Genomic DNA, 10,684 nt, shown 5'->3' with positions numbered 1-10,684 from the left:
GGATTGCTGGGTGAACGAAGTTTGTGAAGGTTTGGAAGTCTACCTTGAAGACTTACCAGAGTGATTGGGCGAGGACTAAGTGTCCTTAGCTCAAGGGGAATAAGGTGAAGACACGGTCTTCTGAGTTGAATCTCAGCCTCCCTAACCAGACGTACAATTGTCACAGCAACTGGAACTGGTCCAACAAATCATGTGTCTTCAACAAGTGACTGGTTCTATCTCTTCCCTCCTTTACTTTGAGTTTGTCTTCGTGAAGTCATTGCCTATCTGTCTTATCTGTTTGACATCATTGCTTGACTACTATTGTTGATTGGCTTCATACTATCTTCCATCCTGATCCTACTACCTAGCTGCTATTAGTCTTCGTACGTTAACGCTATTGCATACTTGACTATGGCTTGCTTGTTGTAGTTTATCTTCCGCTGCATATCAACTAGGTCGTTTCTATTGTTGGTCTTCGAAACTTCCACGTTTTGAAGACTTAGATAAAAATCGCCTATTCACCCCCCCTCTAGTCGATAACTAGCACTTTCAATTGTATATGAGTTTGTCATATGATTCTTCCGAAGAAGAATTGGATATGGAAGAGGAGAAGGATCTTGCGATGATCCTAGCTATGCACATCAATAAAAATCGAAGCATGATGGTTTGGTTATGGGTTGGCAGAAAATTTGGAGGGATAGGATTGATGCCCACAACAGATTGATCAGGCACTATTTTGCGGATAATCCCGTGTGCCTCGATTCGTACTTCCGGCGCAGGTTTTGGATGAGCACCGAGTTGTTCAGGCGCATTGCAGAGAAACTAGCGAGCCATGATCGGTTTTTTCAACAAAGGAGAAATGCCGCCGGAGAGCCCGGGTATAGCACCTTTCAGAAGGTGACAGCCGCTTTGCGTATGTTGGCATATAGTATCCCCGTTGATCTAGTTGATGATCACTTGGCCATGGGTGAGAGTCAAGCCATCATGTGTGTCAAGCGCTTCGCAGTCGGAATTGTGCAAGTGTTGGCCAGGAGTATTTGAGATCTCCCAATGCTGAAGACGCCGCAAGGCTATTGGAGATGAACAAAGCTCGCGGCTTCCCATGTATGCTTGGCTCAATAGATTGCATGCATTGAAGTTGGAAGAATTGTCCTAAGGCATGGCATGGCCAATTTCATGGCCAAAAAAAGGGTTCCACTATAAACCTTGAAGTGGTGGCCGATCAACGGACTTGGATTTGGCATGCTTTTTTTTTTGGAATGCCTGGATCTTTGAATGACATCAACGACGTTAATCGGTCACCACTAATGAATAAGATTGCAAATGGTGACTGCCACCGGTGCAGTTTGTAGCAAATGGCCGTACATACAACTATGGCTACTATCTTGCAGATGGCATCTATACAAAGAGGCAAACATTTGTGAAGCCGTTGAAAAAACCGTAAGGTAAGAAAAATCTTGATTTCCACAACGCTCAGACGGCGGCTAGAAAAAATGTGGAGAGAGTTTTTGGGATTTTGCAAGCCCAATTTGCTATTGTGAGAGGACCGGCTAGATTTTGATATCAAAAGATGCTTTGGTACATCATGCACACTTGTGTGATCATGCACAACATTATCATCGAGAATGAGCGTGGCCAAGATGTAGATTAATCTCATTATGAGCTCTTGGGACCTTCCCTGCGAGTGCGGCGGAGGGCTGCCAGGGTGGCCCGTTTTGTTGCCTCCTATCATTCCATTCGACGTGCCGAAACGCATGATGATCTTCAGAAGGATCTCATCGAAGAGTGGTGGTCATGGTGGCCGACAAAGAGCATCATATTTGTGCGTTTGATGTTGTATTGTTGAACTATTTGTTGTATTGAAAGATAAACTATTTCTTTGAGTTGTAATAATGAAATTGAACTATTTATTGTTGATTTATTTTGTTTGTGTTTGATCTTCTTGGTTGTGTTTAGAGTGCATATGTTGTTTGTGCGAGAGCGCGCGCATAGTATTTTTGCAGCACCTGCTAGAGCTACTCGCGCGAGCTAAATTTTACAGCAGCCGCTGGAGCCAGCGCTCCGCGTCGCGCAAAAACAGACGATCGACGTGCTGCAACCGATTTTTTAACGTTGTGCGGCTGTTGGAGATGCTTTTACTGCACGTGGACTGGCCTATAACCGGCGTTGAGGACGGTTTGGGATTTGTCGACGCACCCGTACACGAGGGGCATCCCATAAATTTCTCAGTTTTCAGTGCAAAAACAGCCTTGTACCCGAGAGTATTATTGCTGATCTTCCTACCAAGTACCGACACCAAAAGAGTCACAACATCAGGAGACCGGTCACTCGACTGAAGGTGCCTAAACAGCGGTGCCCATCCTTGGGTCGACCAGCTCTAGCTAGAAGGAGAACTTGAACACCATGTCATGCTTGTACGCCGCCTGGCCAGGCCTCACAATCTGCAACGGGAAGTCGGGGTGGTTCACGGCGTCGGGGAACCCCTGCGTCTCGAGGCACAGCGCGCCGTACTGCCCGTACGTCTTGCCGCCCTTCCCCTTGACGTCCTGGAGGAAGTTGCCGGTGTAGAACTGCACCCCGGGCTGGTCCGCCCACAGCTCCAGCGCGCGCCCGGACGCGCCGTCCCGGACGGCCGCCACCTTGCGCAGCGCGCGCGCGTCCCCGTCGACCACGTAGTTGATGTCGTAGCCGTAGATGGTGCTGCCGTTGCTGCTGCCGCCCACGACCTGGCGGAGGTGCTCGCGCACGGAGGTCGGCGCCAGGAGGTCATAGGGCGTGCCGGCCACGGGCGCCAGCTGCCCCGTGGGGATGAGCGTCGCGTCCACGGGCGTGTACCGGGACGCGAAGAGCTGGACCGTGTTGCCCAGGACGTCGCCGCTGCCCTCCCCGCCCAGGTTCCAGTACGTGTGCTGCGCCAGGTTCACCGGGGTGGCCTTGTCCAGCGCCGTCGCGTTCATGCGCACGCTCAGCACGTACGGGCTCGACAGCTCGTACGTCACGTACACGTCCAGGGCCCCGGGAAACCCTGTAATTCAGAGACAAAACTGTACTCAATTGCACCGCGCATGCACTTTGTAGAGGAGAAAAAACATTTGCAACTATTTTCTTTTTCTTTAATAGACTAGATTCTCAGCGTGCACGATGCCATTCAGCCGTCAAGATTTTTTTTTTAGAAAAGGAGGAGGACCCCCGGCCTCTGCATCTGAACAATGCATACCACTACTTTATTAATTATTCTCACAAGACCTTACAAAGTCATACGACAGTAAAACCGTCAAGATGGTCATATCTTGAACTGTTGTGTTGGATAGCAAAAAGGGAGGGGGAAAGGAAGCACCCAACCGAGCAAGATAATCAATCATGTCAAGTGGATGATACACATACAGGACCACATGAACGCATCATGGTGTGGGCACTGCTACTTGATAGATGATCTTGGGCGGATATTTGCCTCGGCCAGTTTTTTTTTTCATTTTAAAAGTGGAAGAATGTTTTTCAGGTATGCAAAAATTGAAAATTTGCTAGACCCAAGTCGATTCTTCATACCAGAAAGTACTGTTTCTATTCTTAGGAAACCTAGCTTGCATCCTGTGCTCTGGATCTTGTGAAATGTGAGTTTCACTGCTACTCTTCATGATGAGACCTAATTATCTATACTGTAAAAGTTTGAAATTCTAGGTTTGTTTTGGTTACTACTGTCCACTACTCCTACTACATTAGAATCATGGCTGATGTTTCAGCTCTTAAACTCCCATATGAGTACAACACACAAGGTCAGTGGTCAAATATGCAGTAGCAGTGATCCAGATTTTCTTCAGATTTGCTGAATAGTACTACTTGAAAGTGACCGATATTTCAAGATAAGGAAAACAAAGAAGTAGAAATTTAGACTAAATAACCGCTACCTTGCTCTCCGTCGAAGCTATGATAGTACAGCGTGATGTGTGGGGAGTCACCACCACTGACATATTCCTTCACCGTCCATATAACTTTGCTGAAGCCCCTATGACCGCCTGAGCAGGAGCAAGATAAATAAATAACTTGATTGCTTGTATACATACCTACCATGAGTTTGTTTCACAGAACAACATATCTAAACTGTGGAGCATAAATACCATGAAGTGCGTTCTTGCCATCGTTGGCATATAGGTGGTAGACTTTTCCATCGAGCACGAAGCGCGCCTTGGCCACCCTGTTGGCTACTCGTCCAACAAGCGCTCCAAAGTAACTGGATCCGTTCTGAATGGCAAAGATTCGTCAGAAAACCACTTGAGTAAGATGTTAAGATTTACCCTTTGAGTTTGAGGAGATGATCGGCTACAATTAATCACTCTGAACTGTCATTCTCTGGGTTTCTCATAAAACTTTTCCTTTCCGGGATTGCATGCAGATATTTCCCTTTTGAAAACGATGGATGTAACTTTTTCAACAACTTGCTTGGCTGGCTTCGTGTGACTAAATTGTAACCTTATTTGACATGGAGAAGTGAAGCTTGCCCCAAAGACACTTGATTGAATTTTTTTAAAGAAAAACTAAAAGTGGAGGATAAGTTAATGGTGATCAAGACCGGCATCACATGGTGAGGTTGTCGCTTGTCCTTTGCGTGGTCATACGCTATTTTCACGGGTAACATGGCCACCGGCGTAGCTCATAGAATGGCGTCCAGCTAATCGCTTTACATGTTTTGTTATGTAACTTTGCCACACCGGTGTCGTCCACGCAAGTGAGGCGTGGCGATTGCAACATAACTTAATGCGCGGATTGTTTAGTACGGAGTACCATGTCTTCAAAGTTGGACCAGCTTGTGTGGAAAATTTTAACTCATGCTGAAGCCGGCGATTCGGGTTGTGAATGAGTTGATGAGCTTGATATGTGAAATCGGAATGATTTGACACCTGACAGCAATTTATGGGATGTTTCAATCACCAATTAAGTCCATTGCCGTTTCGAAATGAAACATAATACTAATATGTAATTAAGCTGAGATTGCCGCATGCTCTGTACGTTACGCTGTTCTACAATCTTACATCAATCTAGGATGCGAAAGCTGAAGAATTCACAAGTTGTGGCAGAGGCAGAGGATACAGTGCTCTCCAGAAAACAGAGTAGAGATGCATACAATCACTAAAGAAGAGTGGGTTTATGAGAAGGATCGAGTGTGTGAACTTACAACATATTCAGCGATGGTGTCATAGCCAAGGACAACATCGCCCAAATTCCCTGGCAGAGAGAAAGAAAAGCTCAGGCAGAATTCCTAATGGCGGTCACAAAAGCATCGGAAGATCCAAGAAGATGAACCAAAGCGAGATCCCAAGACATACCTTTGGAATCCGGAAAGACGACGGACGTGACGGTGGCGCCCCAGTTGGTGACCTTGGCAGAGAAATCTCCCTTGCTGAGCTCGTAGACACCGACCATCTTCCTCCCCGCCGCATTGGCGCCGGGGGCCAAGGACGCGAGGCACACCGCCGCGAGAAGAGGAACAAGCAGCAGCAGCAGCAGCGGTGCTCTAGCCATTGCTGCTGGCTAGGCTAGCCTTGTGAGAGGAAGACGAAGAGAGGAGGGGCCAGTTGCTCGGGGAGACTGGATGGGTCGTGGGCGGATATGTGGTCAGTCAGACGGACATATAAAGCGCAGCGCAGGGATGTGATGGTGGCGTGGTGACAAATCTGAAGTGTCTGTTTCCCCCCTCGGTTTCTGCTCCCGAGGCCCCGTAGAAATGTCACGGCTTTGTCTTTGTCCTGTGCTCCGCGTGCGCCTCCCTCCCTTGTCCCCTGGCGAGACTCGCTCCTCTCGCCGTGCCCGTCCAGCGCTGGTGTGTGAACGGCGAGCCGGAATATTTGGATGCTCTCCGCCTCTATGATTACTCACGAATTGGCACTTGAACGTGTACACTGACCGGCATCGTATTTGTTTGTTGCATACGCAGAGTGGTGCACGTTACGTAACGACGGTGGGATTATTGATGCGGAGAGCAAGGAGATGCATCGTGGCGAATGGGTCGTGCGATCGCATCCGCTGGCTGCAGCGCCGTGGGGCAAGGGTAATCAGCCCCGCGACGGCGGGCCCGGGAGAATGGATTTCTCACTTGAGAGTGATACGGTGCAGCGTCTTCTCGGGGACGATTCGCCTCCAATCAGCGCCTCAAGTAGTACGTTTGTCTCTTTGGTAACGTAGCAGCAACAAGTCCTCAAGCACGCATTTGATAGCTTGTATTCCCCTAAATCACGTATGCAGGGGAGGGGAACGCAGCGCGGAGCTCATGCGAGCATGAAAATGGCGTGAGCTTGCGTGCATCCCCGAAAATCGGCGGGAGGTGATGATGTTATGTATCTAGGGTAGGGTCATGGACCTATTTAGGATACCATACCCAAGGACATCCTTAGACGAAGCTACCTTCCAGTCGACCAAGAGAGGCTTCACTCGACCAAAAGAGACTCCACTCGACCGGCTAGAAGACACTCGACCATGAAGACTCACTTGACCATCAGAAATTCAGGATCTACTCTGTATCCAAACGGTCTGTAATTAAGTAGTCTCAATGGTCATGATGACACTTTATGTAGGGCGTTACCAGTAACGCCCGGCCTTAATGTACTTTAACCCTCCACTACGTGGGTAGGCTGGGGTCCTGGCGTCCTCTATATAAGCCACCCCCTCCACTGGTAGAAGGGTTCGCACCCATGTAATCCTTATACACATAAACTAGTCGACCGCCTCTGGGCTCCGAGACTGTCACGCCCAATATGCGACCCTATCCAAAAGGAACTCGAAGGTCCCACCAAAGATAGACCCGCATATTGGAACGCTTTTGCAAGGTGGATATCATTACATCAACATTACATAATAGATGGGGATACATACATAAGGCATACAATGCCACACGAATACAACATCACAATACATCAGAGCATCATCCGACTACGGATGAAACACAAACAGAAACTCAAACGACATCCACCCTGCTAGCCTAGGCTGCCGACCTGGAACCTATCCCTGATCGAAGAAGCAGAAGAAGAACTCAACGCAAGCAAGCATCGCTCTCGCGTCATGATCACCGAAACCTGTACCTGCAACTGTTGTTGTAGTAATCTGTGAGCCACGAGGACTCAGCAATCCCATTACCATGGGTATCAAGACTAGCAAAGCTTAATAGGAAAGGAAGGGGTAAAGTGGTGAGTCTGCAACAGCGACTAAGCATATATGGTGGCTAACATACGCAAATAAGAGCGAGAAGAGAGCAAAAGGAACGGTCGTCAACTAGTAATGATCAAGAAGTGATCCTGAACTCCTACTTACGTCAATCATAACCCAGAAACCGTGTTCACTTCCCGGACTCCGCCGAGAAGAGACCATCACGGCTACACACTCGGTTGATGCGTTTTAATTCGGATCTGGTGTCAAGTTGTCTACAACCGGACATTAACAAATTCCCATCTACCTATAACCGCAGGCACGGCTTTCGAAAGATTATACCCTGCAGGGGTGTCCAACTTAGCCCATGACAAGCTCTCGCGATCAACGAAGGAATAGACCTTCTCCCAGGAAGACCCGATCAGACTCGGAGTCCCGGTTTACAAGACTTTTCGACAATGGTAAAACAAGACCAGCAAAGTCGCCCGATGTGCTGACAATCCCGATAGGAGCTGCACATATCTCGTTCTCAGGGCAACACCGGATGAGACAGGCTACGAGTAAAACCAGACCTCGAGTTGCCCCGAGGGGGCCCCGCAGGCGGCTCGGTTCGGACCAACACTTAGACAAGCACTGGCCCGGGGAGGCTAAAATAAAGATGACCCTCGGGTAGGCCGACCCAAGGGAAAGGGATAGGTGGTGGTGAGGCAAATGGTAAAACCAAGGTTGGGCCTTGCTGGAGGAGTTTTATTCAAAGCGAACTGTCAAGGGGGTCCCATAAATCACCCGACCGCGTAAGGAACGCAAAATCCGGGAACATAACACCGGTATGACGGAAACTAGGGCGGCAAGAGTGGAACAAAACACTAGGCATAAGGCCGAGCCTTCCACCCTTTACCAAGTATATAGATGCATTAATAATATAAGAGATATTGTGATATCCCAACCAAAATCCTGTTCACCATGGAAAAATCTTCAACTTCACCTGCAACTAGCAACGCTATAAGAGGGGCTGAGCGAAAGCGGTAACATAGCCAAACAGTGGTTTGCATAGGAAAGGTGTCAAAGGTTAGAGGTTCATGGCAATTTGGGATGGCTTGATAAACAGGTAATGGGTAGCGCAGCATAGCGATAGAACGAAGCAACTAGCATAGCAATGATAGTAGTGAGATCCAGGGTAGCGGTCATCTTGCCTGAAATCCCGCAAGGAAGAAGAACGAGTCCATGAAGAAGATGAAGCCACGAAGACGAACCAAGCGTAGACGAACGAATCCTCACGATCGCAACGAAACAGGAACTATCGAAAAGAAGCACACAACATAGTAAACACACCACACATGAACAAGGCATGATGCACAACAAGCATGATGCATGACAAGGCTACATGAAGCTACTCATGGCAAGAGATGATGCAAACAAGAACAACACATCAAGGCAAGTTTAAATGAGGCCGGGAACAACATATAACAATTCCGGTAAGTCCTCATATGCAAATTTCGAAATTGGTCCAGATCTGAATAAACCTTATGTTCAAGTTGTTAAACATCAAGTTAAGACGCACAAAGATGATCTACACAATATTCTAGTCAAGTTACATATAAAGTTCATTTAATTCGGAGCTACGGCCTAGAAGATATGAGCAAAACAAGATAAACATGGCATTGATGCAAAATGCATACAAACATCAAGCAAACACCTCAAAACAATGATGCAACATGATAATATGAAACTATATGCAAAATCAAGCAAGTTTCATATAGAGCACACTCAAAACGGAGCAACGGTTCAACACATGCACACTATACAAGTTTAAAGGACAAGCTGTCCAAAACAACGACTAGGCATATTGCAAGCATCAAAACTATATGCTACAGCACCCCAACATAATAACAAAAGGCATGGACATGATGTACAGGTAAAGCATTACAAAACATGAACACTGAACTATCTCCAGAAATCACTAGAACATGCTCAAACACGTATGGTAAGATTGCAACTTATAACAATTCAGACTTTGCAGAAAATAACATCACGATACAATGTTTAGAGCTATCAAACAACATGTTACACGAACTTATAAAAGCAAACAAAGGCATGGGATGATTCTACTCAAAACATAGATCAAAAGACCCTTACTGACCATAAGCCAAAAAGGATCAAAAAATATGATGGCACCCACGTAAACATAGCAAGTTATTAAACAGATTCATACATGGCAGGAACATAATTATGAAGGCATGTAGATGAGCTTGTGCAACTCACTACAGAGCAATACATGGCATGGCAAGGCACCCAACAGTAATAAGGCATGTTTGTGAAGCTAAGCATGGCAAGGTCAAGGTCATAGGATGCATGGATCACTAGCAAAACACATGGGAACAAGTGAACTTAATGTAAATAGGCTGACAGCAACATTATGAAGCAACTTTGGAGCAAGATATGAACAATCTAAAGCAATCTATAAATGCAACCAGGGCCATGGATGGATAGAGCAAGACATGTAGATCAAAACATGTTTATAGGATATCTCCAGATTATGCATGGAATGATAAGTAGCAACATGTTTATATAGCATCACGAAATAACAGATTCAGCCTAGCAAAACAGCAACATCATGAACACTACTTAACAAGCTCGATTCACTCACCACAAGTCATTGCATGACAAGTTAAGCATAGCATCATCAATAAGACATGTTTGTGTAACCAACCAAGTCAAGAACAAGTCCATAACATGCAAGGATCAACTATAGCAAGCTTGGCCAAATTGAATAACAAGTAAACAATCTGCCAGAAAACATTTTGAAGCAAAAGTAGAGCACTCAAATGACATGCTAGACTACTCCATAATTGCAACAAAGGGCATGAATAGATAGACAACAACCATATGTTCAAAACATCCTTACTGAAGTGTCTCAAAATATGCATGGATCTCTCTGTAGCATCAAGTTTACATGGCATCAAAATAACAGCAGAACAGGGACTAAAATCAGCAACATCATGATGCCTAGTTTGCATGCTTGTGCTAGTCACCACATTGATCACAAAAATGCATGGCATACACCACTGTAAAGAAGACATGGCATAGTTCAAGACACATGAAGACATCAACCTCATAGGATGCACGCATCAATCACGGCAAAAATGACAAAAGAGCTCGTTCAGATAACAGACAGCAGAAAACATTACGAAGCACTCTTATAACGATGATTCAGGCATCTATATGACCTCAAATGAATATGATGAATGGAATGAAATGATGTACTCATCGAGACGAACAATTTGACATATTACACGCACGAAACGGAGCTACAGATGCAGAGATACGACAGGTCAAACATGGCATGATATTTACTGAAATCTGGGGGGAAGGTCAACCTGCGGGCACGGATTTCAAAGCGGCGCGGATCTCGCCGGAGATCGGCCGGAGAAGTCGGGGACGGGGCCGGGGAGGCCGGGAGGAGGCGGATCTGGCCGGAGGGAGGCCGAGGCGGCGGGGTCCGGCCGGAGACGGGAGCCGGCGAGGGGCGGAGGCGAGCGGACGCCATGGCCGCGGTGGAGCTCCGGCG

The 10,684-nt window shown here is 46.9% G+C and overlaps 1 protein-coding gene across 1 annotated transcript; it reads right to left on the bottom strand.

Annotated features, from left to right (window-relative positions):
• Nucleotides 1–2,185: 2,185 nt before the first annotated feature.
• Nucleotides 2,186–5,629, bottom strand: LOC119364484 (galactose mutarotase-like). The gene is made up of 5 exons (XM_037629962.1): nucleotides 5,304–5,629; nucleotides 5,153–5,202; nucleotides 4,098–4,221; nucleotides 3,888–3,995; nucleotides 2,186–3,007 (listed from the first exon to the last, which is right to left on the bottom strand). The coding sequence occupies exons 1-5, from the start codon at nucleotides 5,497–5,499 to the stop codon at nucleotides 2,364–2,366; spliced, it is 1,122 nt and encodes a 373-aa protein (XP_037485859.1). The 5' UTR covers nucleotides 5,500–5,629; the 3' UTR covers nucleotides 2,186–2,363.
• Nucleotides 5,630–10,684: the final 5,055 nt, after the last annotated feature.

Source organism: Triticum dicoccoides, chromosome 2B (assembly GCF_002162155.2).
Source record: "Triticum dicoccoides isolate Atlit2015 ecotype Zavitan chromosome 2B, WEW_v2.0, whole genome shotgun sequence".
NCBI lineage: Eukaryota > Viridiplantae > Streptophyta > Magnoliopsida > Poales > Poaceae > Triticum > Triticum dicoccoides.
The sequence above is the reverse complement of the archived record's forward strand: the minus strand, read 5'-3'. Positions and strand labels throughout refer to the sequence as shown.

What these genes read in the sequence shown, in the direction of transcription:
- LOC119364484 (XM_037629962.1), bottom strand. Translation starts at nt 5,499, where the DNA reads ATGGCTAGAGCACCGCTGCTGCTGCTGCTGCTTGTTCCTCTTCTCGCG. An exon ending in CGTCTTTCCGGATTCCAAAG is followed by an intron (nt 5,203 to 5,303) that starts GTATGTCTTGGG and finishes TCTCTCTGCCAG; the next exon opens with GGAATTTGGGCGATGTTGTC. An exon ending in TGGCAAGAACGCACTTCATG is followed by an intron (nt 3,996 to 4,097) that starts GTATTTATGCTC and finishes GCTCCTGCTCAG; the next exon opens with GCGGTCATAGGGGCTTCAGC.